Source organism: Cyprinodon variegatus, unplaced genomic scaffold, assembly GCF_000732505.1.
Source record: "Cyprinodon variegatus isolate N-32 unplaced genomic scaffold, C_variegatus-1.0 Scaffold526, whole genome shotgun sequence".
NCBI lineage: Eukaryota > Metazoa > Chordata > Actinopteri > Cyprinodontiformes > Cyprinodontidae > Cyprinodon > Cyprinodon variegatus.
Genome location: NW_015150979.1, coordinates 566,796 through 591,794, shown reverse-complemented (window position 1 = coordinate 591,794; position 24,999 = coordinate 566,796). Strand labels below are relative to the sequence as shown.

The 24,999-nt window shown below is 37.7% G+C and overlaps 1 protein-coding gene across 1 annotated transcript in view; it reads right to left on the bottom strand.

Moving 5' to 3' along the window:
- Positions 1-230: 230 nt before the first annotated feature.
- The window catches only part of LOC107095164 (adenylate cyclase type 6-like), a 46,637-nt gene continuing 21,868 nt past the window's right edge, over positions 231-24,999 (bottom strand). The window contains exons 4-24 of the mRNA XM_015391153.1: positions 19,696-19,845; positions 19,207-19,328; positions 17,556-17,667; positions 16,400-16,527; positions 16,126-16,284; positions 15,896-16,037; positions 15,630-15,758; positions 14,664-14,692; positions 12,834-12,981; positions 12,620-12,717; positions 12,407-12,494; positions 12,170-12,286; positions 8,922-9,071; positions 8,633-8,808; positions 8,407-8,439; positions 8,291-8,320; positions 7,611-7,743; positions 7,070-7,333; positions 6,693-6,897; positions 6,411-6,535; positions 231-1,783 (exon numbers count right to left, since the gene is read on the bottom strand). Coding sequence (XP_015246639.1) covers positions 1,655-1,783; positions 6,411-6,535; positions 6,693-6,897; positions 7,070-7,333; positions 7,611-7,743; positions 8,291-8,320; positions 8,407-8,439; positions 8,633-8,808; positions 8,922-9,071; positions 12,170-12,286; positions 12,407-12,494; positions 12,620-12,717; positions 12,834-12,981; positions 14,664-14,692; positions 15,630-15,758; positions 15,896-16,037; positions 16,126-16,284; positions 16,400-16,527; positions 17,556-17,667; positions 19,207-19,328; positions 19,696-19,845 — 2,667 coding nt within the window. The 3' untranslated portion in view covers positions 231-1,654. The remainder of the gene's footprint in view (positions 1,784-6,410; positions 6,536-6,692; positions 6,898-7,069; positions 7,334-7,610; positions 7,744-8,290; positions 8,321-8,406; positions 8,440-8,632; positions 8,809-8,921; positions 9,072-12,169; positions 12,287-12,406; positions 12,495-12,619; positions 12,718-12,833; positions 12,982-14,663; positions 14,693-15,629; positions 15,759-15,895; positions 16,038-16,125; positions 16,285-16,399; positions 16,528-17,555; positions 17,668-19,206; positions 19,329-19,695; positions 19,846-24,999) is intronic.

Here is a 24,999-nt window from a genome sequence, read left to right as displayed (position 1 = left end):
TATGATGCTCAACTATGTTGACTTTATGGATTTCAGACTTTAAAGCAACACACATTTGGTACTGGGAAGCAACACATCATCAGTAAAAGATGACTTTACAAGACGCATTTTACACAGATTAATGTAGCTCTGTTTGTGAAATAAGAGTTGTTGCTTTTTTCTTGTAGTTTTCAGTATGTAGATAAATAAAGTGGGAGACACAGGAATGAAAAAAGAAGTAATTTATTGATTTCTTATTCTAGGGAAAACCAACTCTATTTGTAATTGCACTAGTAGAGGATGAGACAATGTTTACTTGAATTTTCATTAGGGACAGAGAGCAACAAGTGAATGTGATGTTTTCCTTCCTTTTGATGCCTCCAGAAACATGTCAACAGAGTATAAAGCATTAAAAAATATAAAATATATCATCTAAACTGTTGGGTTTCTAGTATGAGAATCTACTAGCTGTAGACAAAAATCTACATCATTGCATACATTCATTTGATTATTGTATTCAACAACACTTCTTTTTAGGGCGCTTATACTAAACGTTAGTGTCAAATACTGCCTTGTACAGAGGTGAATATTCAGCCATGAAGTATGCGGACATTAGTGCTGAGGATTTTCAAGGCAATACAGAAGAAGGCAAACTTCTGCGTACAAATAATTCCTGAAGTTCTATAGAAATCATTTTACTTTTAACAGTCCTCAAAAAGACAACAAGCTTATTTCATTTGGAATGAAATCAGTCATAAATCACAGTCTGGCAAAGGCGCAGTGGGACATAATCATCTTCAAAAGATTTTGACACACACACAAAAAAAATTAGGAATGGCACAAACTACGGTGGAAAAAAACAATGAAAAAATAAACATGTCTTGCGGCAACCAGTTTGGCAAGAAAGCGTCGTCGTACAGTATCTTAGAAATCTCACAGTGAAAAGTTTTATGCTTGCCCCTTTACAAATTACGCTTGAGCTAACACTCGTACACACAGGACTCGTACTCAACTTGAGAAAAATGCTTTTAGTGTTTTAGGATCCATCTTCAGAGCTTCTTCTGTAACGCAAACCGTTTCTCCTCAGTTTTCTTCCTTTCGCCTGCTGCCTCTGAGGGCTCAGTGGAACACAAACAGCCTTGTGTCAAATAGCAGGCTTGAGGGAATGAAGAAAGCCCTGAAAAGAAACTCAAAGGTTGGAGCCAATGTTACAGTTTGTGTTTCTTCTCCATATCTGTGCGTTTGTGTTCTCCTTTGCTAAGAAGAGTTTGGAGAAGTTAACACAGCCTTTACCCTCTTTAAAAGAGGAACAATATAGCTTATGTCATTTATTATAGTGTTGAACGGAATCATCAGAGATTTGTTCTTTGGTTATTCTCCTTCATGTTGTCCTTGCATATTTTCTTTTAAGAAAGATTACTTAGTTTCTCTGCAAATAAATATTAACTTCAGATGGTAGACAGGTACTATTGCTAAACACCAGCAGAGCTGCTTCCTTTCTAAGGCATCTGGAATTCATCCTCTATCGGGCATCTCAGGACAAAGCTCTCAATCTGAGATTAGTCTCTCCGATGACCGTGTCCTGTCCCCACTGCTCACCGCCGAGCTGAGCTCTCAGTCTCTCTGCAGTTTCAGCACAGTGGGAGTCACCGTGTGTCACCGGCTGCCTCTGTTGTTAACTGCCTGGGGGACCACTGGTGAGGAAGTAAGTGGTCATCTCGCCCTTCCCTTTCACCTTGACGACACCTCGGCAGTCCAGCTGGTATCCGTTGTTGGCCAGCACATGGTACAAGTCTGTGGTCACCTTGGAGGAGACATGAATATTTGACACAGGGTATGTAAGTATGGAAGGAAAACAAAGTCCGGTTTTCATTCTGAAAAATCTTTCAGCAGCAATATGAGGGAGCTACAGCACAATACAGAAGTATTCAACCACAGGAAGATTTTAGACTTTTTTATGTTATTACGGAGAAAAGTAAAATGATCTTTATTTAATAGACTAATTGAAAGGTGATCATAACTGTAAAATATTAAAAATAATTTAATTAATTTGCAATACTTAACTCTGAAAAGTGTGGCATGCATTCAGCTCCATTTGTCAATATGCTGTGGCAGCTTTGTATCTCTAGAAGCTGAAATATGTATGTTTTTTCTGTATCAGAAAATAATTTTCAGTACTAAGAACATCTTTTTTGGACAATTTTTGACTACAATAAAAGCCCAAAACTGGCCTCACAATCTTTATAATGTAGACCGCCCCCTGTGAATCAGCTGTATTCTATACTATGCTTCAAAGCGAATATCAAGTATTTTGCAACCTTCCATGGTTTCTCCTTTATTCATCTTTTCAATGACTTTGATCTTTTGCTAAGAAAAACCTTCCCACAGCATTATTCTGCCACCACCAATATCACCAGAGGATGACGCATGATGGATGTTAATAAGGAATGCTAGTTCTTCATCCACCAAAAAATGTAAATTATTGTTTCACCTGACCAGCAAAACTTATTACACTAGTTTTTTTTTTTTGCATCTCCTAATGATTTTTGGAAAAAATTAAACAGGAAAAGAGAACAGTGCAAGTCCCAGATGTTTGTTGCCCCTATGGGGACACCAGAGCTATGCACATGCATGCAAGAAAAGGAAAGCATTGCAGTCTGTTGTTGCGATTACACAGACCTATTTTTCAGAGGCGTAATGTCTTCTGATGTCTTCTGAGGTAAAATGTTTTAAACATTTAGATTAATTACCAGAGCAAATTTTACCTCCCTCTGTTTGTTAGAAGCTGCCACATCATTTACTTTAATCTATTCCCACACTGATCAGAATCAAATGTTGTCCTTTTTGGCTCAACAATTCACTCCTCCTGTGTGAAGTCATTGATGGGGTGTGACATGCACTAGTGGCTGGTCCATGTTCTAAAACAGTCATCCTTGTTCTCTCGCTAGTGCGTCAATGGCGATGGAGACTCAACAATGTAGGGAGATGAACAGAAGCATGCAGCGCCTCATAACAACTTGCATGCCCAGAGAACACAAAAAAATCAGTCTCCCCTTGATTGACTAAAGAAGCCTATAGACACTACAATTAATAGAGGAAAACTTATTTTAGATGTGCAACTTTAAGAGCATGTGGATCTATGCCACTCTTTCTGAGTTACTATTGACTGGTTCTCCAGATTATGCTCTTCTACTCTGACCTGTCAGTTTAGGTCAAGGGATCCCAAATCCTGTCGCTGAGACATGCTAACCAGCAAATTTTAGATGCATTCCTTTTTTAACACACCTAAATTGCTCATAACCATGTGATTTATTAGAGAGGGGATGCATCAACATTTTTTTCAAGGATTGAACATGGGCAGAACCCTGGGTTTGGTGGACAGCCATGTCACAGTAAATCTACGTTTATCCAATAGTCCGTCCATGTTTAGATAATGATTTGAACAGAGCTCTGTGAGATGTTTGAATGTTTATAGAGTTTGTTTTTTATCCTAACTTTGCAATAAAGTCTACAAAACTTCCTTTTTACCTGTAATCCTTGGCCTTGTTCTCTAGCCTTTACAAACAAATCTCTGAGGTCTTCACAGAGCAGATGGATTTATACTGACATTAAATTACTCAGGTGGATTCTATTTACTAATTATGCAACTTCTAACGTTAATTGATTTTTTTTCCCAGTAACATTGGTTTGGCACAAATCCACCCCTTTATTTAAATCTTTTTATGTATACATTTTTAAAGTTCCGGTGTCCTTCCCTTTAGAGTGGTACTTCACTTTGGGTTTTTCTATTACATGAAAGCCTAATAAATGTAGTTTTGTGAAGAGGTTTTAGTTGTATTTTTTTAAGATGCTGAAAATAATATTTATGCATACATTTTCAAATGGATTGTTTGCATTTATTTCTGAAACCTTTAATTATTGTTGCTTAATCACAAATAATGATTAAATAATTACACACTTTTTGAATTCAATATAACAAAAACAGATGGATGGTTTCCACCTATTTGGGGATAATTCTTTTGGTTTTCTCCCTGGACGAAATCTAAGGATGTTATTAGGGAATAGCCAGTTATATTTTTTTAATGAGATTTTCTTTTCTTTTAGCAGTGGACTTTCATGAACATTTAATACCTGCAGTAGCACAAACTCTCCTACAGATGGTAGCAATGCTCTTTCCTTTAACTAATCCACTGCAGTCTTCAGCTCTCCATGTCCATGAAACGTTTGAGGTTATGTCTCAACATCTGCTATATGTTAATGATTATGACGTTGATCCCGGTCCACGGCAGAGGCTTTGTCTCCAGGGGAAATTTAAATTTAGCTTTCTGCCTGCTCCCAAAGGGACATCAGAGGAGCATATCTGCTGGAACACGGCCTCTCTGGCACTAACTGGGATTCTTGCAAGATGACACTGTTGCAAATGCCTCACATTTTTTTTAGCAGATATTGTTCTCTGCTCTGAGTTGTTCACATTGATCATAAACTCTATTAATTCCGCAAGCAAGTCTTGTGTTAGGAAAACAAAAAAACAAAAACTAAGGTAGATGTAATTTTCATAATGATTTGCATATGAATGAGCACATGTGACCCACATTTGTTTTGGAGCAACCTTCAGAGCCCAGCCTTATGCCAGTGGTGTGGACTTCTGTCATATAACACACATTTGTGACTTTAGAAATTATGAAGCCAGAAAAACACTTGAAACTTAACTCAGGCTTTAAAATAATATTGCTTTCAACTTGAACCAAAACTGCTTATATTTACAGTGTATTTTAAGACCTGTGTTGTTCTTTTTTATCAGAGAAATTAATAAACTTTTTAACAGTAATTCAGAAACAGTGGAACTCAGTGATTTATTAAAGCCTATTTAATTTACCTCTTTAAGACTTAAAGTCCAAGTTTTTAAATTAGGCTGAATCCCAGTTTATAATTAGAGATGTGTTATATGGTCAAAATAAATTGCTGCAATAGATTACACCTTTGTTTGTCGGTTTGATGCATTCTGATGTAGGCCTACAACATGTTAAACTTTATCATACTAACTTATTACAGTAGTATTCTATAGGAGTAATTCATCATTTAACCATACTAATAGCCATCTTTAAGCTTTAAGATTAGAATTTATTAAAGAATTATTAAAGTTTGGTAAAGTCTGATGTGAAAACATCTTTTATACTGTAAAACATCTTTAATAATCAGTGGGGTACATTAGGCTTCAGATTTTACTTCTTTACCCAGCATTAAAACAAAGTCTGCTGTTTGATAACTGTTTACATCACCACATATGGCCACGTCCCAGATGTTTACATTATGGAAATTAGAAAAAAAAAATGGTCATGTTTTTTTTAAATAGTTTCTCTTTTCTCGGTGGAATATTTTAGACACTCCCTGAATTTAGATTAAAAGGGGTTGAGGGCACTAATGCAAGGGAGGATCATGGAAAACCAGAATCCAGTTGTAATTATGACCTGTCTCCTTTAGGAATTTATCCCAAGATTGCTAGGATAAGTTTGCTAACTCTTTCACTAATTACTTACCATCTAATCATCTAAGCATTGATCTCTGACAGATGTGTCCATGGATCCACACACAGCTCCAAGAGCAACAGATTTAAAGACTTATCTAAAGAAAGATATTGAAGCAGGAGAACTACTTTTTCTGCAAGTGTTGTAAGCACGCAATTAACTGTACTGAAATATGTTAAAAAACAAAACTATTGACAAGACATAATGAAATGTGTAGTAAATATTAGCCAAGCACAGACACAATCTGCTCAACAGGAAACTGTTGGAAAAGATGCAAGTTTACTCAAAACTGTATGTATCTTTTTACCCTTTTTATAAAGAACCATTAACACCCAATGTAACCTTGAGGCACTTTAGGAGTGCTTGTTTATATTCATTGAATAATGTTTTAGGTTATGAGTGGTCAGAGCATTTTAGCAGACTGAACTTATATAGCACTTTTCCAATCATGCTGTCTTAAATGTATACAGATACTGGTAGGCAACTTGGGTTTAAGTCACTTTCCCAAGACTTCAGAAAAATATGTCAGGGTAGAGAGCTGGAAGAGAACACCTAACTTTTTAAGTCAGCCCCCAACACCCAAAGAAAACTGTTTTCCTGTAATCTAAAGTTAGTTTTTAGGAATCTTATTAGAGTTGATTATAATATAATTAAGTCTAAGTCTGCCTTGTTCGTCATTTAAGACTGAGTCGCCTTATTGGCATTTTCTCATGAATCTTAATGTGGACATGGTGACAACTATTATAAAGAAATAGGGTATTTTCATCAACACTTTTTTCTTTTGGAATTTTGTCATTTTATCCTGTCTTTAAAGTGCAAATGATCCAAACAAAACTAAAACCATAGAATAGTTGTGGCATAAAATTAGCTGGAGTGGTTTCTGAAGACAGTCTAGTGCTGATGTACCTGGATGAAGTCCGGTACTCCTGTGCTGTCCATTCGGCTGGCCACATTGACAGTGTTTCCCCAGATGTCATACTGGGGTTTCCTGGCTCCAATCACACCGGCCACAACTGGCCCCATGTTCAACCCTGCGAAGGAATCATCCAGTTAGTGATTAACCAAACATTATATTAAAGTTGCTTCTGACAAACTAGTTTTTCAACAAGTTTCCTGCAGCAAATTTAATAAAAAAAATATATATCAAGTGATTTTTCTGGAGTAATTTCCTCCAGTTTCTAACTTTACCTATCTTCATCTGGAAGTTATTGAAGGAATGCTCATTGATGTACTTCATTTGCTCTCTAAGCCTCATGGCATAGTCAGCCAGAGCCAGGATGTGTGAACGGCCCTCTCTGTCGTAGGTGGTGTCATTGAGCCCAGAGGCTGCCATGTAGGTGGAGCCAATGGTTTTGATTTTCTCCAGCTGTCGGAACCTTTCTTCACTGATTATCTGGAGATGGGTTTCAAAGCATACATGAGGAGAGGAAACAGGCTATTGCTTAAAGTTTACTAGAACATGCAAAGAGGTCAATAAAAATAAAAGATAGCAAAGTTCTTGCAGTCATTAGGATTAAATCCTGTTTTTTAGCATGATTTGGTTGCACAACTTGGTTCATATTTACCTCGTCAAAGTCGGCGATGATCTCGTTAAGCAGCCGGAGACACTCCACCCCCTCGTTGTTTGCTTCTAACTCCACGTAAAACTCAGAGAAGTTGCTGATAGAGGCAAACATAACAGCAACGCACTCACACGACTGATAGTACAACTCATCATTCCGTCGCTCCCTTGCCAGAAAGTGGGCAGCCACGTCCTTGGGTAGGATGTTGTGCAGCAGGCGCCGGTTATACGCCTGCAACTCTTCCATCTCCTCCTTTTCATCTGTGGCCTGAGGAGAGACAGATGAGAAATCAAAACCTTCCTATGTCTTCATTTGATTGTTTAGGATATTTTAACAGATTACAGAGGCTTGACTAAAAACTTATGATGAGCTTAAATTTCCCCTAGTTTCAGTTGTGAACCTTCTGACACATAAACACATCGTTCATAACTAACCTTTAGCTCTGTTCTACATAGAGGCAAAACATCTGTGGTGAAAACAAGACCTTTGCAGGCTTGGGAAAAAATGTTGCTTCTGCTTTCAGTGATAAGTGAAAGTAATTTACCTGCAGCTTCCAGAGGAAATCGAGACGTGCAGTAGACTCCACCTGTTGCCCGTGCAAATAGAGAGCCAGAACAAAAACCAAAAGGATTATCGGGATCATGACCCTCAGGGGCACCTTGGGAACATTCTCCAGGCTGAAAAATTAACACAATGATCAAATAATTATTTTCCAAAATGTGAGATGCCTGTCAAAACTTCACATTAATCTATCACATGCATAAATAGCTGTGATTTTAGGCTTTCAGGGCTGCATTTGAACGATTGTGGTCCTGGTTGTAAATATTCTGCATGTGGTTTAAATCAAACAACAAGTTCAATTGCACAATATTCTCTTGCATTTTTTGAAGCAAGTTTCAGATAAATTAGGATTTTTTTGCCATGAGCAAAAATCATGTCAAGATTATTGAAAAAAACTGAAAGCAGAAGCTTTAAAATAGATTACAGTAACTGTCATACATGGTTGTTGCAGTATTATGCTATGGAACCATCTCACAAGAAAAATGCTGGTAGGAGTCAATGTGAGGCTTTCAAACCTAAGGGCCCTTAAAGAACTGCCTGGGATGGTCAAAGTAGCATCAGGCTATTTTTGTGCCACTGTCAGGATTATACTATAACAATGATGTTGCTGTATGTAAACTTCTGACTGGCACAGTGAATTTTCCACAGATGGAAGCTTCTTACCAGTGTTCTGCTGTTTCATTGAAACCAGATCTGGAAAAGGACAAGAGAGAGTGTAAACCCAACAAATACAGGAGCCTACTTAAATACAAAAGAGCAAAACACAAAAGGCATCTTACTGTTGCAGGGAATCGTTAACAGGTGGTAATTGCCTGTGGTTAAAATGAGAACATATTCAGAAATAGGACCCAGCAGACAAAAATAGGTCTACTACATTCAAAACCTTTGAAAAAAAAAAGAAAGTAGGTTGATTCAGAACAACACTGTGTTGTAGTGACACAAGTTGAACTGTTTAAGTAAAAATTGTTTGAATGAGCTTGCTTAGGAATCTAGTGACAGACTTACAGAGTGTTGGCAACGACCAGGAGGTCAGCGTTGTCAAACAGGGTCGCCTGAGGCCACTCCACCAGCAGGAGGAAAATAAGCTGGATGAGCAGCATCAGAGCCAGCTTCCCGATGCTGCTGATGTGCAGGAACACAGAGCAGGCCAGCAGGGCCAGCAGTACGCTGTAGCCGAAGTACTGCAGAGGACAGTAAGAGAAAAGGAGGAGCGCTTTAGCCAGATATTTACACTCAATTTAAACCTCAAAATTTTATTAACAAACATTTGAACTCATCCTGAGTGTAGACCAACCTCAGGGAAATGGCACTGCATTGCCTGAGTGGAGCACAGAGTCAGACCATCCTCTGCTGTTCTGGTGAGGTTGTGCAGCAGGCAGACAGTCATTGTTGTGTTCAGTTCTTTTGATACACAATCCTGCAGTTTCTCTCTACTGCAGGTAAACTGGCAAAGACAGAAGACATTTATCTTTTAAAGGAGGAACATGAACAATAAGATTTTTCTTCTTTCAGCATTTAAGTTAGTAAAATGAATAGCTTATAGGTCAGGAAGCACTGGATGAAAATACTCAGTGTTTAATATCAATGTACACATTTATTTGAGGTGAGTTTTAGGTTATGTATCAGTAGTGGTCCCATGTTCAAGCTTTCCTCCACAATTTATCTTTAATACAGAGCATGTAGAGACAAGTACAGATAAAAGCTTAGATATGTAAAAATTAAATAGTTGGACATCAAAAAAGTAAATCAAATTTGTTTTTTCCTTAATTCTATTTAATTGAAGAACAGTAAATATAAATTAACAATACATTCAATTTTAAATATTACTGGTTCATTTAAGGGAAATACTTAACCCTGAATCAACTTTTTTTTTTTTTTATTGATTAATTCAAGTTAACTTTATTTAAATTTACCTCTGCATTGAACCCATCCCCTTGGGGAGCAGTGGGCTGCCATCGTGAGGCGCCCGGGGAACAATATGGGACCCAGAGTGACAGTCTGTGGGAGTGGGGCTCAGACTCCCCCTGATTAACGTTATAAATAGATTTCTAATAGTGTTGTCTACATGTCCCGGACCTTATCTTAACATTATTCTCCACATTTGTTGAAATCCAGCTCTTTTGTCTGCATGGTGCCGTCTTAAGGTTAAAACGAGGTAACTGCATCTGACTTTGCTTTTGGCTTAACCAGGGATGAGAATGACAGCAGTTTTACTCTTGGTAGAGGTGGTTTCCTAGGTGCTAACAATAAATTTAATTATTTTCTTCTAATGGAGAATGAAAATAAATGTTGGTTTTCTCCATTTTAAAGGTTAACGAAAGTAAATGAATTAAAATGGAATAAAAATATTCATAATTGGTCAAGTTTAATGTAATGATTTGACTATCACTTGTGAGTCATTCACATTATGACCTAAAAACTATTTTGAGGAGAAAAATAATTTAAAAACAAAAACTGCATCAAAATCAGACAAAAAGGAGTCGACAGCATCTTTCTACTCAAAATCTAATGATTTGGCATTCAGTAGACAAAAGTAGGCAAAAGTAGAGGTCTTAAGTACTGTAGTTATCCCTCAGAACAAAAGTAGGAGTTATTTGCTAATCATTATAACTCAATAAAAACTTCCTTAAAGTATTCATAAAGATATGTGATGGCCAGTCCTTGCACCTATTTTGTTATTCAGTAAAAATTGTTCAATAAATTACTTTAGTGTCTTACTCTGTTAATAAGCATAAAAAGCAGACTAATCAGGCATACTAATCAGACTTAGATATCATAGATATTCTGGTAATTTTATTGATTATAAACATTGATTAGAAAATACAAAGCAAAACCATTTTTATCCATGGCCATAAACTGTACATACAAACATGGCTTCCTAAAAAAACAAAAAAAAAAAAAACTAAAAATAGAAAACTCATGATATCATTGTGTGTTAAAATTAGGAACATAATGTGTGAGTTTCAGTGTGTGTTTGTTTGTGAGCACGTGAGGTGCGGAGAGTTAGGGAGCTTTGTGGTTTACGATAGAAGTGTTTCATTGGACAGCATACAAAGATAATTAATATTATCTGACAAGCTGAAAATAAATCAAAGTCAGAGGTGTGTCTGTTCTGAAAACCAATAAAGATCATTCTAAATACAACAAGTGTAAAGCTGATAATAAAATGTGTCTCCAAGCTCACTCTCTTGTTAGTCTGCAAAGAACATAACAAAAGTGTCATAGATAATAACTTAGATTATTTTCATCTGTCAGATAAAGCAGGAAGGCTTATTTGCTTTACTGCTTATTTTGAACGTACATCAGTCTAATTTGATTACTAGTGGATTAAACCTTTCTTGAATACTTAATTTAAGTTACAAGATTATTAAAGTTATTAAAGTGAGCTAAGATGAAGTTAAGGTCTTAGTATTTTACTAAAGCCCCATATTTTATATTCAAGACATTTTCACCCGCCTCTCTGTGTGCTTCCTGTCTAATTCTGCCCTTTTAGAACCAAAAAACTAAAAAAAAAAACCACTGGACTTTGTTTCCAAACTTGAAGACATTTCCCTTCCCATCCAGGAAGCTTTTTCAATTTAAAACGTCAGATATACTGTTGAGTTCAAGGCTTTGTATAGTGGAACAAAGCAAAGCCTTGTTTTGACTTAGAAACATGCAGACTGAACCTGACGAGCGGGAGAATGGGGGTCATTTTGTTTCTTTCTTAGCCTATAATACCCGAAACCTGTCTATGTCCCTGAAAAGTGTGGTCATTAAAGGGAATTGTTGGCCTGGCTGAAGAGGCAAGGTGCTCTGTCCCCCTGTAATGGGGCGGGGGTTTTGAATGTTCACATTTTGGACAGAGAGGATAAGTGGTTGGAGAGGGGTGTGAAGGAAGCCATCTATGTTAAGAAAGAAAAACAAACATTAAACAGAGGGGTTGACCTCAGATTTCAGCTTTCAAAAACCTATAATTCAGCAATCAAGTTGATTCCTTCCTGCTATTATCGCAATCCCCACCCCGTTACAGGGGGACAGAGCACCTGTTTTATTAAGACATTTTCATCCAACTCTCTGTAGGCCTACTGCTTTATTCTATCCCATTGGGACCAAAGAGTTTATTTATTATGTTTTCAATTAAATTAGATCAAACTTGTGATGTTTTTATTGTGAATCCTAGAAACATATTATTTTTTAGTCTTAGAGTTTGAGAAGCAGCGTGCTTTGAAGTCTGAGCTTAAAGAACCATAGTGAAAAAGAATATTCGTCAGAGCAGATCCCTGAAAGGCCCTGACCCAATTCTACCCCCGGTTACAGTGGTATATATGATTAAAAACAGATATCCATAATTTCAGAGCCCCTTACACCTGCTAATCTAGTTTGTAAAGCCAGAACGGTCCTGAATGTATCAGAAATTGAATTAGAGACACATTTAAATAAATGCCTAACAGTTTTAAGGACAATAAGACCAACACTAAAACCACACAGCTGCTTATTTATAGTGTTGGAGTTTTTGAAATAACAGGTTTGTGTGACTCAACAAAGACCCATGATGCCTACCATATTAGCAAAAGAAGAGATGAAGAGGAGGAGGATGGTGAAGGCGGCCACCAGCGTACTGTTTGTCCGAGACTGGATTATTTTCTTGGTGAGTGTCTGTAAGGCAGCTGGGAAGCACTTTGATATAGAGAGCAAGATCAGATAAGAGGAAGTTAATATTATGAGTTATGCCATGTAATAAGCAGTCTTATCTTGAGCTATCTGCAGGAAGAAGTGGTGAAAGGCTTGGTCTCCTACTTTGAGGCAGGAATAGATGGCACAGACGAAGAGGATGCTGGCAAGTACGATGAGGATGCTAAAGTAAAGACCAAGCATAAGTGTTGTTCTGTGGAAGAGGAAAAAAAGCTGCTTATTAGGATGTAAAGTTCATACTAACCGCTCATAATCTAATTGGGAACATCTCCTGACAATAATTGATGATATATGCAAAATACAATAAGGGTTACTTACTTTGGAAAAATTATCATCTGAATGAAACAGATGCAAAGGAACACAAGGAGGGTACAGGCCACGTAGCTCCCAAGACGATCATCAACTTTTTTTGAGTACTGAGAACCCAATCCCCCCACAAAATCAAAATAAATTAAAACTTAACAACTTTTATGATCAAGCTTGATAAGAAATAATTATGACTCTTTTACTAAAAAAAACTGGGAAAACCAACCTTTTTCTCTAGTTCAGCTGTCTGAAATGTGAGCAGAAACCTTTTAACGTGATCTTTCCTCAGCTGGTCAATGCTTCGTGCATCAATGGCTCGTCCAAGGAAGTCATCCACCTCATCCTCAGGGTTCAGAGTTTCCTGAGTACAGCGGCTATAAAAGAAATTTGTGGCATGAACAGATATATTACCTTACCTAGGTTTTGCACACTTAACCTAACCAGCCAGATTTTACTGTATAGAAAATGTTAACATTTTTTCATCCAAAATAAATATTTCTCCAAATATTAAAGTAGTATAATCTTATTCTGACATCCAGGCCGCTACTGATTAATCGCTTTATATGAATTCTGACTTGAATAGCACTAGAGTCTTTAGTAAGACAAAAAGAACAATCATCGAGGATAGCTATAACAACCAGTTATCAAGTATCTCTTAGGTTTAATGCTGAATGTTCTGTAAGTTAGATTAGGGGCTGCCTGTAGGAGCAGTGGGTAGCACTGCTGCCTTGCAGCAAGAAGGTTGTGGGTTTGATTCCCAACCTGGGGTCTTTCTGCATGGAGTTTGCATGTTCTCCCTGAGCATGCGTGGGTTCTCTCTGAGTACTTAAGCTTCCTCCCACAGTCCAAAAACATGATCGTTAGGTTAATTGGCTTCTTTAAATTCTCCTTAGGTGTGAGTGTGTTTGAATGGTTGTTTGTCTCTGTGTTGCCCTGCAATGGACAGGCAATCTCTTCAGGGTGGAGCCCGCCTCTCGCCCATAGACAGCTGGGGATAGGCACCAGCACCCCTTGCGACCCCAGCAGGGATAGTGTGTCAGAAAATAGATGGATGTATTTGAAGCTATTTTTATTTGGCTGAATGACAATGCATGTAATTAAAAACCTTGAACACAATTACAAGGGAATAATTTTAGGATTGGCTAAATTTAGTTCCCTTTCTTTGCACCATATAAGTTACATGTTAAAATGATAAATCTGTCCTGGAAGGGTGGATCTGTCCTGGATGTCCTAAATACAACAAGTTGTATTTAGGACCCCCCCCCTTGGGGGGTTATTTTAATACATGAGGTCCTTAGGTAAAACTAATTCTGTGTTAAAGGTATAGAGGAGGATGTTCTTTTTGTGAGTAAATCATCTAAATAAGTGGTCCTCTTAATTGTCAATGATTCTGGTGATATGTTTACGTAAGGCCGTCCTGCATGCACGCTCTTGCACACGTTTAATAGACATTCCCTCTCGGGAGCGGGTACAGGGTTGTTGCATGTGCATTTTTTTTTAAAGTGAAGAGGGAGGGTCTTTTCAAAAATTCTTGAAAATCCTCCTCTATACCTTTAATGGAGCTTTAGACAATAATTTCTGTATGTCTTAATATGTCAACTACTTCACCAAATGGCAAATGGAAGTTGACTAAGATTACCTATTTCTTCAATAACCTTTAGTAAACTTTTATGAGTTTTATTTCCCATCTTTAAAGAACTATAAAAATAAATCTTCCTCGTTAGCTAAATACAAGTCTTCTTTGTTTTAAATAACCGGAGAAACTGGGTGGGTTATGAACTTTAAAGTCCTTTAGAGGTACTGATGGTTGCAACAAATGCAGCAGTATGTCACTTTAAGGTCTGATTGTATCAGCAAAAATGTGTTTTTGAGAGAATCGACCTGTGTTATGACAGGCAGGAAGAACAAGATCTAGTATGGTATTAGTGCTTTGCTGGATCTGACTAAATAAAACTAACAGTAGGCACCCGAGTGAAAGATCTACACTGACAGTCAGCCAGAAAACTCTTATAACACAAGCTGCCCCAGCAACAAAAGATGGAACAAAAATACTCACTTTTCTTTGCTTGATGCTGCATCAATGCCCTGGGAAAAAGACATAAAAAAGAAGATCATAAAGAGGACAGAAAAAAAATCTCAAAATATTGACTGAAATGAAGGGGACAAGTCAATGTGCAGCTACATTTAAACTGAAAAATAGACAGAGTCAGACATCAGCACAGTTAATCCCTCTGAGCCAGACTGATGTTTTAATTAATGCTCAAAGGCTTCAAATTACACCCTCTTTGCCCCAAGGGCTCAGACCCTCTGAGATAGAAAGAACAGAGTAGGAGGACGAAAGAGAAAGAATGCAAGAATAAAAAGGAAATGAGACAAAGATTAAGGAGAGTGGTGAAGGAGAAATGCTGAAGGACCAGGAAGCTCCCCTGGAGATCTTTCATGATTTCTGTTTGTTTGATAGGAATGATTCAATTTCTTTTCTACAATTCCAGAGGCTCTTTTATGCACAGAAGGCCCTGCAAGCCTTTCTCACTCTTTTGATCCTAAAATGTATTTACAGAACCTTTATTTGTGTGTTTTCATTTTCTGAAACAACTGCTTGTGGCTTTTAAATCAGAAGTTCTTCACAGAAATTAAAATTTTAAGTAGGGTTGGTCAGATATTCAACCATTTTAGCATTTGACATAATTTTATCTTAGCAGAAAAAAAACAAGAGGTACAGTTGCTTGTTTCTGTCAAAAATGTTTCCAACTATGAACAGCAGCCACCAATACTGCCCTTACAGGGTTTGCTAAAAGTGTGCATGCTGGAACTAATAAAAACAAGCTCAGGTCTATAATCTTTCACTATGTTAGATACCAGCACAATCTTTCTCTTTACAACAAAGCATTTCAGATCAAATATAGCTCCATTCATTGTGGGGTGCATAAAATATCTGAATCAAAAACAAACCAGTATATAAAATTTTTGTAAACCGGCAAAAAAAAAATTAACATGACAAAGTGTTTAGTGGGAATCTCACCATTTTCTTGTAGACTTTGGATTCCTTGCTTCTGGAGAAAGCTCTATCAGACACCCAATGAGGCAACTGTCCCTCTGCAGAATTTGCACGTGTTCGTTGCATTTTGGCCATCATGGCTTTCTCTTCTTTCTGAGCGTAAAAAACAATACCCTCAAACCAGGTGACAAACCCTTCAGCTGTTTGTGTGAAATACATGGCACTAGTGTGGTATTTCAAAAGGAGTCACGCTGATAAACAGGAACGTGTGTATTCTGCCATGCACTTACTCTTTTTTGGCTGCAGCCGAGCACCAAGAAGGTTTCAATGTTGTTTTCCTTCAGGTAAGCGTTCCTCTCCCCTCCATGTCCTGGCTCTACCTCATAATCCCCGTTAAGGTACTGCAAAGTGGCTTTGGTAATATGAATGCGTCTGCAGAAACAAGTTTTTAGAGTCAGAGATGACCTAAGGTAATATCTGATCATCCATCAGTGCAGCAGGTGGACCCTGAAGTGCTCACCCTGCTTTCCCCCCGGCCTCCATTTGGTTGGCGAGCGTCACATCATTGGACCAGACATCAAACTGCCACTTGCGCAGGCCCAGCACCCCACAGTGAACTCGTCCACTGTGAATGCCCACCCGCATGTTCACATTAACACCTGTCACTTCTCTTACCAGCCTGTGCATTAAAAAATACAGACACCACTGTAAAAAAAAGACAGGAGTCCACCCCAGGTTCATTTTAGAGATGTTTTTAACATGTTTCAGTTTGTTAGATTGGAATATTCACTTACGAGATGGCTTCGATCATGTCTACTCCCATCTCTACACAACAGTGGGCATGATCAGCCCTGGGCTCGGGCAGCCCTGAAACACAGTAGTAACAGTCTCCAAGGATTTTTATGCGCAGGCAGTGGTTCTCCTGTTCAGCAAAGGCACAAAATGCAAATCTAACCTTGAATGTTAGGTCTTGATAACAGCAAATGTTCAACTTCCAGTAAAATATTCATTATTCTATTATATTTTCAGCATTTTTTTGTCACTTGAACTAAAAACATTTCATTTTTAGCAAAAAAAAAGAGGAAATATTTTGTTATTAGGATAAAATAGTAACCTAATCAACCAAACTACTGCATAAAATGGTTTAAATTATTATTTAGTTTTGATTACTACAAAAAAAATAAAAAGACAAGCACATGATAATGTCTGTTCATTTTGTTCTGCAGTAGTTTTCTCCTTGGAACTCCCAAACAGATTCTATGGCTCACTGTTTCCTATTGTTAAATCATGAACACAGACCTTAAGTGATGCAAGAAGCCTTTAGAAACTGTTCTGCATTATTTCTCTGTTTGTTAATAATATTTCTCTACTGTATGTGAATCATTGAAGTCCCAGTAGCTTCATAGCTCTTTCCAATGTCCCCCATTCTAGAATTTCTTTAGAAAGTCAATGCATGGCTTCTGTAGGTTTTAAAGCCTATTTAATTTTTTCAGAAAAATTCATTTTTTTTATTAATCTGTCTAGAAATATTCAAGCTGCTAAAATTAAAAAAAATAAAATATGATTAATCATCTTTTATCAAAGACTGAAGGGGTGGATTATATATTTTCATAGGAGTAAGTTGGTTTAATTTGCCTGTTTTTCCTTTATAAAATAATTTAACAAATAAATGCTAGAAAATTGTATTGAGTTAACTTATATTTGTCTGTGATTAAGATTAGTTTGATGGTATTTAAGTGTTGGAAAAATAGGGTAAATCTTAAAGGTCTTTTTTTATTTCATAAAAATGTTGAGAAGTCTATGCATATTCTAACTAAGGGGATTTAGAATATATTTTAGAGTCAGAGTCAGTCATACATATGAAGTTTACAGAGTTTTTAGCTACTTTAGAGTCATATGTTCAAAAGTTGGCATTGAAAGTTAGAGCAGCAGGCATCTCAGATGTCTCACCGAAGCCAGCTTGTCAAAGCGGGCAAACAGCTCATTCAGCGTCATGACCAGCTCCTGCGCTGTGCACTGAGATGCCAGGCTAGTGAAGCCCTCGATGTCGGCAAACAGAATGCTGCAGGTCATTCCATGTTAGCCAGGTAGTAAAAGTGAAGAAAGAGAGAGGATAAATCAATAGAAAGAGAGGAAAGAAACATAAAAGAGAAAAAGAGTACGAATTAGATCAATCAATAAAATACACAGGGAAGGAGCGGTGTGCTCCAGCTGCCAATGAAGCAGAGAAAAGACAAAGAGTCGCAGATGTTTGTTCAGCTATGGCTCTCATCGTTCAGCCGGATTTAGGTCACCACATGTCTGCTTGACTTTGCCTTTCAAACACTTTAAAGAAACGAAGCACAAGAATAAACAATACCAAAGCTATGGTTACTGTTTAAGGTGAGACATGATGTTGACGTTCCCAGGAGGGATCTGAGTCCTACAAACAACATTTGAGACTCAAGTCTCCCTAACATTTCAGTGTGGGCAGTAGTCTCTTACATCGATAGAAACAATTATTCTGAGCTGTAATGTTCCCATATTTAATTAAATCTATCTGTTGTGTAGTGGGTTTTACACCCGAGTTTCCTGTATCTTTCATATGGGAAACTCAGTTATAAAACCTGGTCAGGGCAGGAAAAACTGCCAAATCTGTGTCCATTTGAAATGACTTTCTGTGGCAACCCCAAAGGGGAGAACAGGTACATATTAAATGAACTTGTGGTTTTTATTTCAGTATTATGTTTTCCATCCCTGCAGAAATATGCATTTTATACAATACTTTGTAAAGCATTCATACTTCTTTAAATCTAGCCTTTTTGTCATGTTAATAAAAAAGTTTTGATGTAACATATATTTATTACTGAAATATTATGTGATAGACACACATAGTAATACATGATTGTGGAAAGGAGGAACAATAACTTTCTTATTTTATTTAAACTGAAAAACAAAACAAAAAATGAAAAAAGCCCAAGTATTATTACACTTCAAACATGCAGCCACTTGGGCTTATTGAGTAATCGAAGAGCAGAATATTAGAAATATTAGAATAACAAATTTAACTGTTCATATATTTATAATTTTAATTATATGATTTTGTCAAATATGACATGTGAAAATGAAAAAAAAAAGTAGGTTTAGAAGCAACCTATTTAATTCCTGATGCTGTCCTTAAGACTTCATAAAATGAGCTAAACATTGCTCTACCATGACCACAGGTTTTAATTTGGGTCACATTGAGATAATTGATTGATCCATAAATATTTAAACCTAAGCAGGTCAGCAGTGAAGCAAAACATGAGGCCACTAAGCACTGTAAATCACCCTTCCTTATCTGGGTCATTTGCCACAGAAGATCCGCAGTAACCTCTCACTCTTAGTAAAGTCATTCATTTTTAGGATGTGAAAACGCTGTGTGATTTTGGGGGCAGAGGAACAGGAAGGTTACGGTCTACCGCGTATGTTTTGCTACTGAAAACATTGTGGTTATGATAATATCAGTGTCATTTAAACATAATATGCATAAAAGATTTCTCTTTGAGGTAACAGATTCTTCAATAAAAGCCATAAAAATGCTGTGTTAACTGTCTGTGTTTCTGTGCTTTACTAGGTTTACCTCACATTATCATGTTTCTGGATGTAGATCTTGTGAAACATCATGTCTTCCTTCTTTGCGTTGATATCTTCCTTCATCTCCATTGCAACGTGCCTCGGCAAAACTGATAGCAGCAAACGTTCCTGAACCAGAGAGAGAGAAAGAGCGAGAGGTGTGTGTGTGCGTGTGTGTGTGTTGGGGGGGGGGGTTTGGGAGGTTGAGAAAAACATTGAGAGAGAAAGGACTTTTTAAAGATTATTTCCACTAAAAATACTGTGTGAGTCACTATGTCGGCTGGCATACTCCTGGGAACATATTAGTCAAATAGAAAGGAGTGGAGATTTGTGTTTGTGACCTCAAAAAAACAGCGACAAACAAATTAGGTTGCCACATGGAGAATCCCATTCGTTGCTTATTCGCATATGTGTGACGGGTTTTCCTAGAGGACCTGGACACGGCTGCCTCCCTGTTAGACTCTGATGGAACATGGAGGATGGTGTGAGTATCTACCTGCTGCACATTCTCCCTCTTGAGGTGCAGTCTGGCCTGAATACATCCTCTCGTCTCCTGGAAGGCCTGTCTCTGCGAGACCTCAGCAGGGTAGTGTGTACAAATTCCAATGATGTTAGTGCACAGGAAGATCAGCACATTGGCACCAATCTAAAAACAGAACCAGACATAGAAGGTGAAAGAGAGACAAGTCAAGTTCACCCAGGTCTAAGTACCAGCAGTAAACTCTAGCAGAGCAGTAAACTCTACCTGACCTGGGTGAGGTCACAGAGGAAAACTGATAACATTCTGTGTCATAGGAGTCAATGCAAGGTGAAAAATTCCTCAAACTTTTGAGAAGCCATGAGAGGTGATCTGCTTAAAAAAATGAGCCAAGCCTCGTTGCTGTAAGATAAAATTTTCCTCACTCTGTATTCCTGAATTGTGACTCAACCTCAGGATTCAGCTACAAAAACTCTATTACTCTATTTGAGATGAACTTCTTTCATTACTGTGCAAAACATTTATACTTTAACCTACATTTGGGTACGCATTTTCTGTCTTAATGGTGTCTTTATCAATATTTCTCCAGTTTTCTGCAGCTCTGACTTTTATTTTACTTTTTTGCAACTATTATTCTCATATTGTTAACAATTTCCTCAAATTTTATAGAAAAATTGGATAGTAAAAGTAATGCCACACTTAAAAACTTAGGATATTTCACTGTATTTTGCCCACTGCATCTTGTTGGCAACCCACGGCCTGGATTCTACCTCGTTCTCAAATGAACTGTTAAACCTGAGTTTCCTGTGATAGATGCCCAAGTCATTGCTACTGCAGATCCGGTCCGCCAGTTTTTTTAATCAATGCCTTTTAAAGTTATCCAACTGTCTGTCTTGCCTGAATACTGGGTCCATCTGTTTGGCGTCTTTACAGAATAATCTGGCCAGACATGGACCCATCGGCAGACAGACAGTGGAGTTTTCAGGTCAAAAAAATATTTTTCTTTATCGGCTCAATTCAGGCTTACAGGAGTTTCTTGATTATCTGCGTTTTCAGGCTACTTCCGCGTCTGTCACCTCCTGTCAGAAACTGCCGATGTTTCACCCTGAATCTTTTTATTCTAGTGTTATTCTGATCTGTCTGGTTTTGCTGCCTTTCCATAACTAATTACTTTATCAGGTTTGCCATGTCTGAGCCTTTCACTAGTTTCAATTTGGATCTCAACCTTTCTTTCTGTTCTTGCCATTCTTTCGACTTTAAATAAGTGCTATTAAATCTTAAAAAAAAAAACATTTGTTTTGTTATTGTGTTAATAGAACAAAATTAACGTTTAACTAAACATTATCATCTTGCAGGATCTTTTCCCGATTGAATTTCATATGAGCAGTTTCTAAAAGTAATATCTTCTTAAGATCTCAAACAGGACTTATGAGAGGCATCATCGTCCAGATAAGGTATAAAACTTGTATGATAAATACCAGTTATCTTTTCTATTTTCATGGCTACAACCAAAGAAAAAATTATTAACACCTATATGCCAGGATTGTTGTAGTAAAGATTTAAAGGATTCACTTCACGTTTAACAGAGGGTCATCCTTTGAGCTCAGGACCAATGTTCCTAAGAAATGGGTCAGACTGGAAGCAATGACAACAAAAAACAGTTCCAGCTCAAATGATAAAGAATTTTCAGAAAAGCTCAAAAATCCCTATTTTGTAGTAGAAATAAATAATGGGATTTTATGATGATGACTTCCAGGAGTGAAATGCAAGAATGACACCTTCGTGTATCTCTGCTTCTGTCTCCTTGAACCCCAGTAGGCCTCTGCAGATGGCCTCTCACACTGACCCTGGTTCTGCTGGAGGTTTCTTCCTGTTAAAAGGGAGTTTTTCCTCTCCACTGTCGCTACAAGCATGCTTAGTGTGAGGGATTGCATCCAAGTCCATGGGTCGATGCAATCAACTGGTTTTCCTTAGATAGAAAACTTTAAATCAATTTGACTGTATTATCTGGTGAACTGTAAAGTGCCTTGAATTGACATGTATTGTGATTTGGTGCTATATAAATAAACCGAATTGAATTGAATTAATGCAACACTTTAGGTAAAAAGCCTCAGCCACTTGTGTGTTGTAAGCTTTAAGAATGCACAATCTGTACACAATTATCTGTGCCTGGTGCAAATTAAGCTGAGCAGTATAGTACAGTTAAATTTATGGGGTCATTGACCTTCAAGGCATTCCTCTCTGCATCAGCAGCCTCTCTGTTTGTTTTCAGACCCCCCTTGTGGTAAGCTTGAGCCTGTTAGTAATTTCTCTCCTCAATAGTTCACAACTAAGACTGAACATCATGAACTGATCCCGGAGTGTCCGGACTTCCCCTTGGCTGTAACAAGTCGAGCATGCGCAAACACACGTCTGCTTCATGTTCGGTAACACACTCCGGCCTGGGAAAGTCACTTGACCCATGACCAGAGCGCCCGAATGTTTCCTTCACAGATAACATCATCAATAATGGGAAAATAACGTGCAGGCTCAGCGTGCACATCAAGGCACATTTTGAATCTGTATTGATAGTAGTGTTTAATCTAGACGCAAGCAGTTAAAAAGAAAAATCTCTTTTCTGGTACCAGTATGTCTGCTGAGTGCTGGTATGTGGTCTATCCAGTGCCTGTTTGTGTGCATACTTATAATTTGTGATCATCAAAAGGATGGCGGAAAAGAGATGCAGAGCTAAAGATAGAGTCGGGTTATCTGCAGGAATACATACACTGCATATTTTCAAGGCTGTGTCAGCCTCCTTTATGAAATATGAATTAAAATGTAATCAGAGGCGTTAAGCTGCAGTATTTATCTTAAATCAGCAAAGGAAAGCAGACCCTCTACAACAGTAAGGCGATGACATTTCTTACCGCACACTGTCCTAGGACGAGTTTATACTGTATACACCAGAGCTTACCATCTGTTGTCACAACAAGTCAGAGATAATCCAACAACCTATGCTTGAAACAGGACACCATGACCAAAGCACAGAGGGAGGCAAATTCCACTGCATGCATTCGGAAGGACAATCAATTGTTGCCGACTGTTCAACCTGAAAACAAACATCTGAACCGATCAGGCGAACACCCTTAAGAGATCTACTCCAGATGAGATAGAAGCTGATTTTAGTTTTTAAAAGTGAGACAAAGAGAATTATGTCTTATATCTAATAAAAACTCATTTATGAGCGACTTGATGATGATGATGAAGATGATGATGATGAAGTGAACTGGCTTTCAGAGCCCAGCTTTTTTCCACCTTGTATGTAAGATAGAATTTGTTCCACATCGTTACGCACTATTTGTTAACCAATTGTTTTTCAATTGAGTCAGAAGCTCAAGCCTCCTTCGTAGCAATGTATTGTAATGATTTGGACAGCCAAAGGAGACCTGACACTCTGGTCTTTATGGTCTCAGATCACATTAGTACCAAACAGGTGGTTCTGAAAAGACCCAGCAAGATAACTCGGTTTGGTGCCCCACCTGGGAATCAGGGCCACCTGCATCTCCCACGAATACACTTTCCACTGATGCACTCTGTTCACAATCAGACTATTTTCCCATAAGCAGAGTGTTATAAAGAGGCCTACAGAGATTTCAAGCTGATGGATTCATAGATTGGTGTTGGTTGTTGTTCCAGAGAGCAATTCTTCTTTTTATACACACCAAGTTGTCACATGATTCTATGTTTATGGTCATGAGAAGAAAATTAGGACGCTAAGAAAGTCTGTGTTCATCTAATAAATCCCTTTTTATGGATGCTTGATATAAGTCTTGATAGTCTTTAATTATACAACTGATATTAAAATTAAGCAATACTATGGAGGAAATTTGTTTTTATTCTTATAAACTGTAATCAAAGTGCTCTGGTAATGATGAATTATGAATAATATAAAAAGACCTAAAATCACTCCACAGTGACCACAGGTTTTAAATTGGTGTACATTGATATAATGGATTGTTCCTAAAATATTTAAACTTATTTATATTCCCCATAAACACACAGCTGCATCAGATGAGAGTATAATTAAACAATATTTTGGTGACATGAGTGTGAAAATCACAATAGGACCTATCGAGGCTGTTGCCTGGAGACATTTTTGAGTTTGGTAAAATAGCAAAAGAAGTGTTCAATTTATAAGTGGAGGACATGTAAAAACAACTGTTTGTCACATTCCTGGAGTGTAAGGTTTTGGGTTTCTATTGTTTCTACTACAATATCAGTCCATTCACCCTCAATCGGTTCTTTTTACATTTTGTATTATTTCTGTTACATCTCTGTAGGGTTTTCCGCCCAATCTCAGATTAACCTGATGCCTGATAAAGAGTTTCAGTCTCCATGTGTTCCCTCTGCCTCTGCTGCTAAACATGATCACCTGTTTAGCACTCCCATATTTAAATGTCTTTTTCCACTTCCTTATTATATGAATTAATTGGTTCATGTTGTTTCTTCTTCTCCAAATCCCCCCATTAAATCAATTTATTACATGTACATTCCTCGTTTTCTCACAGTGACTAACCATTTTATTTCCTGTTCTCTTCATCTACTTAAAGTGTCCTTTTTTGCCATCACATTAATTGATTACTCATGTCATTAGTACCATGGTACCAAATTGCCGGTGGCACGTCATCTCCTAGCTGGGCACACATTTTGTTTTTCTCCTGTCTGTATGTATAAATTATGTTATAAGGGGGAAAGCATTGAACAATGCTTCTGTCACAGTCATGTTTTATGCTGAAGCAGAGGCATTTATGGGGATATAAAAATAAATCTTGAGCTATGCACGAGGTGAGTAAAAGCCTTAACGATAGGCGGCTCTTTGATCCCACAGCTTACTTTGTTCCTTTATGCATCCAGGCACACAAATCCACCTCAGACGCGTAGCTGACACTCCGCTTCCTCAACAGAGATGTGGTTCAGAAACAGCAGAAGCAGCTTTCCTTCTTTAAAGTGGCCTAAATCTCTTTGTAACAATAAATCTGAAGTGAGTACTTACTTCCATTGATATTTGCTGACCATTTGTTGCGTAGATTTTTGTCACTCTGAAGTTTAGCCCTGCTCAGCATTTACATTTGCAGACATCTGTTGGTGGTGGAGCTACAAGGAGTCTAAACATTGTCTTATAAGGTGCGGCTCTAAGCAGGGTCTTTGAAAGTCCTGCAGAATGATAGAAATTTAAAGAACAAATGTAGGAAGAGGATGGGAGATACTTGTCTTTGGCAAATGCATATCAAATCCATTTTATTAACATCCCACCAGACAAAACCCTCAAGCAGAAGCAAAGCT